The 4114-nt window shown below is 47.4% G+C and overlaps 1 protein-coding gene across 1 annotated transcript; it reads left to right on the plus strand.

Annotated features, from left to right (window-relative positions):
- On the plus strand, positions 1 to 2942 carry Mrps17 (mitochondrial ribosomal protein S17). Its single transcript, XM_059249302.1, has 4 exons — positions 1 to 79; positions 954 to 1063; positions 1431 to 1570; positions 2562 to 2942. Exons 3-4 carry the CDS (start codon positions 1448 to 1450, stop codon positions 2826 to 2828), a joined length of 390 nt encoding a protein of 129 aa, XP_059105285.1. The 5' UTR covers positions 1 to 79; positions 954 to 1063; positions 1431 to 1447; the 3' UTR covers positions 2829 to 2942.
- Positions 2943 to 4114: the final 1172 nt, after the last annotated feature.

Genomic DNA, 4114 nt, shown 5'->3' on the forward strand with positions numbered 1-4114 from the left:
CGGGGCTAGCATGCCGTGTGACGGCATCACGCTGCGCCCCATGCTTGGGCGGCCTGGGTCCAAGTGGTAGAATCCGGAGGTGAGCGAGGGTTCCAGGTCTGGGTTTGCAGGGTCAGCAATGCTGCGTCTCCTGTTAGTCTACTCGAGGCGCGGTGGTGTCGGTAGCAACTGATTCCCAGAGTAGCTCCGAGTCAGAGTCTCCTTGTCCCTGTCCAGGAAGCTGGCTGCCCGGCCGAGGTCTTTCAGTGCTTAGCCGGGCTGTGAGCCCTTGTGTGTATAGTAGCAGGCTGTAATAAAGGCAGGCAGCGAGCTGCAATGGGTGCTGTGACCTCGAGATCGTACCGCTTTAACGACAAGGAATAAATCCCGCAGACTCGGGAGTTGAGCGCTTTAAACAACACAGTTTATTAGAGAAACTCCCAAAGCAGGGACCGGTTCCCAGAAGGAAACACCATTCAAGAGGCAAGGACGTGGTGTTTGTAAATGGTTACAGAACAAAGAAGACAAACGTGGGTAAAGGGTAAATAAGGTGATCTATGAGGCACCTGTAAGTAGAGGGGCTTTGATCGGTAGAGAATCTGTGAGCGGCAGCAGCGGAGTTTTCCAGATGATTAACTTGGAGACTCACTAGAGCTGTTGCCTGAATTACTGATTTACCCTCCGTCTCCTGCCCCATTTGGAGAGAGGGACTCCAATGTGACCAGTTTATTTGTGTGATTGCACGCTCTAATAGTTCCTCAAAATACTTGTGAGCAAGCCATGTTTTTCCTAACTTTCCAAATGGGGAATCTGAGAGTTGGTGAGATTCATTTACTGCTTTGTAAACACTTTAAAGATAAGAGCTGTATGCATCCAGAAAGGTAGCAAAAATGATTTCTGAACATGGGCACTGCTCCTGACGAAAGTCACCTGATTTGCCAGGCGGTGGCGGCGGCGCACGCCTTTCATCCTAGGACTTGGAAGGCAGAGGCAAGTGGATCTCTGTGAGTTCGAGGCCAGCCCAGTCTACAAAGCCAGGTCCAGAACAGCCAGAGCTACACAAAGAAACAAACAACAACACTTGGTAAGTGCTTACCATCAGAATAGTAAAAGTTTAGCATGGAGTGTTGTGGCACCAGCCTGTGTGTAATTTCAGAGGACCCCCTGAGCTGGTGCCACAAAGGTTTTGAGCCACCATAGAGGTGCTGGGAACTAAACACAGGTCCTCTGAAAGAGCAGCTAGTGTTTAGCTGCTTGGCCATCTCTCCAGCCCAACTCAGGGGAGGCTAATGTAGGAGGCTTTCCCAGTTCAAGGTTAGCCTGGGCTAGATCGGAGAAAGGTAGACTTCAGGGAGAAGAGGCGGACCCATGGGTTTGTTAGATGGATGAGGAGGACGGGGCAAGACTGTCCTAACAATGTTAAGCTTTGAATTTTTTTAATTTAATTTTAGGTGCTCAGAGACCCATCATGTCAATAGTCCGTTCATCCGTCCATGCCAAATGGGTCGTGGGGAAGGTGATTGGTACAGCAATGGTAAAAACTGCTAAAGTAAGGGCGACCAGGCTTGTTTTGGATCCCTACTTACTAAAGGTAAGGCTCAACACCTGTTTTAAAGTGGCACTGATAAGTTACGTGTTCTAGAGTCAGAGCAGAAAAGCATTTCCCTGTTGATAAAAAGGTAAGTTGTACCTCTGCAGTAATCTAGACTCTGCTGGGCTGTGGCTATAATCTGGTTCATTGGAGGATTTTAGGAACACACAGTTTATTTAAGTTCATTCTGTAGTCATTTGCTGGGCAAAACTATATGGGAACAGAGAACAAGACACATGATTCTTTCCTCCCAGATTGCCATAAGAGAACGTCTCAGTAAAGTGACATTAGAGCTGACCCTCCAGTAAGATTTTATTCCTAGACCAGATGACAAGAAGTCATTCCAACTATGATGAATAGTTCACGGTACTTCGTTTTTTTGGGGGGTGGGAGTCGCGCGCTTTTCAAGACAGGGTTTCTCTGTGTAGTCCTGGCTGTCCTGGAGCTCGCTTTGTAGCCCAGGCTGGCCTCAAACTCACAGAGATCCACCTGCCTCTGCCTCCTGAGTGCTGGGACTAAAGGCCTGCGCCGCCGCTGCCACCAACACCACCACGAGGCCTCATTATAATGTTTAATTGTCTTAATAACTTTAGAGCCTCCTTTTGTGGTGGAAAATATTGAACTTGGAGTGGTTCTGGGACTCCCACAGCTAGTGGAGAGAGCTGTATGTTTATAGGCTGGAGTGGAGGCCTCAGTGGGAGGGTCAATATAGAGACAGATAATCATTGATTTAGAGCCAGGGTAAAGTTAAACCTTAACTTAAAGGTTTAAAGGAGTGACTTCCATAGCTCAGAAGTGTCTCTGGGAAAGTCATTGCCGATTTCCAAAAATTAAGCGGCTAATCACTCGTTGTGCCGGAAGCTTGCAAACGTATTTCTTCTTCCCGTGCCAAGCCCTGGCTGGTTTCCTGTGCATTGTCTCTCCGTGTTCTTTTTCCACCATCCACTCACAGGTGGGAGTTACTGATTGGCTCCTCCCCTTCTTTCAACAGTACTTCAACAAGAGGAAAACCTACTTTGCTCACGACGCCCTTCAGCAGTGCAGCGTCGGGGACATCGTGCTCCTCAGAGCTCTGCCCGTTGCGCGATCCAAGCACGTGAAACATGAACTGGCCGAGATCATTTTCAAAGTCGGCCGAGTTATCGACCCCATCACAGGGAAGCCCTGTGCAGGAACCACCTACCTAGAGAGTCCACTTACATCAGAACCCACTAACCTAAGCAAGACTCTGGAAGAACTCAAGATCTCTTCCGCCTAGGGAAGAGGGAGCCAAAGGGATTGCTGTCTGTATGGCTCCTCCAGGCTTCCATTACTAACCGTCCAGTTTCTCTTGTGACGGTAATGAAGTAGTAAAAGTAAATGAAACAAAGTACTGACAGGGTCCCAGAGGTTTGTGTTGTGTTTCCGATTCTCGGCACTGAACATACTTTCAGATTATGTTGTTTTTTTTTTTGTTTTTTTTTTTGTTTTGTTTTTGTTTTTGTTTTTCGAGACAGGGTTTCTCTGTGTAGCTTTGTGCCTCTCCTGGAACTCACTCCGTAGCCCAGGCTGGCCTCGAACTCACAGAGATCCGCCTGGCTCTGCCTCCCGAGTGCTGGGATTAAAGGTGTGCGCCACCACCGCCCAGCCAGATTATGTTGTATGCCCAAGTATGCCGCATTGTTTTGCAAGCTCGCCTTTAGTCCCAGCACCCGGGAGGCAGAGGCAGGCAGAATTCTATGAGTTCGAGGCCAGCCTGGTCTACAGAGTGAGTTCCTGAACAGCCAGGGCGACACCAGAGAAACCCTGTCTCGAAAAAACAAAACTAGCAAACGAAAGAACACATAAGGCTACACTCCATACTTTTGATAGTTTTTTTTTTTTAATTTATTGTATGTGTGTCCATGGTGCGTGTGTGCGGACACATGTACCACAGCACACCGGGCAGAGGACAGCTTCGTGGAGTCAGTTCTCTCCTTCCACTTTTACATGTTCCCAGGGATCACACTCAAATTGTCAGGTTTGCATGGCTAGTTCCTTTACCCACGGAGCCATCATCCTGCTGGTACCAAGTTTTAACAGCTTATATTCAAAGTGAATTTAATTATTTTCTCTGATTTCACCAGTTCCCAAAGGGGGAACTTTGTCCAGTTGAGCTGTATTTATAAGAATAGCATTGACATGTAGAAAATAAGATTTATAAGATTCGGAGTCATTTACATCCTAGGCTATATGAGATCTTAAGATCTGACAAACAATTAGTTGTAGCACTCTCATTGTTTGGGGAGTTGTTTTGCTTGAGAATGGGGCTCACATTTCAATCCAGGTTGGCCTCGAACTCACAGCAATCCTCCTTGTCAGTTTCCTGAGTGCTGGGATTACAGGTGTAAGCCACCGTGCCCAGGAAGTTGTAGAACTCTATATGCATTTGAGGTGGAAGTTTCTGGGTTGATCTTCATTAGTGTGATAACTGACAATCACACACATGCACACACGCACACACACACACACACACACACACACACGCACGTATTAAGTGCTATAACTTAGTTTTTGTTTTATTGC

This window comes from Peromyscus eremicus, chromosome 23 (assembly GCF_949786415.1).
Source record: "Peromyscus eremicus chromosome 23, PerEre_H2_v1, whole genome shotgun sequence".
Lineage (NCBI taxonomy): Eukaryota > Metazoa > Chordata > Mammalia > Rodentia > Cricetidae > Peromyscus > Peromyscus eremicus.

Coding starts and splice junctions, on each gene's coding strand:
- Mrps17 (XM_059249302.1), top strand. CDS start 1,448: ATGTCAATAGTCCGTTCATCCGTCCATGCCAAATGGGTCGTGGGGAAG. Junction 1,571..2,561: donor TGGATCCCTACTTACTAAAG/GTAAGGCTCAAC, acceptor TTCTTTCAACAG/TACTTCAACAAGAGGAAAAC.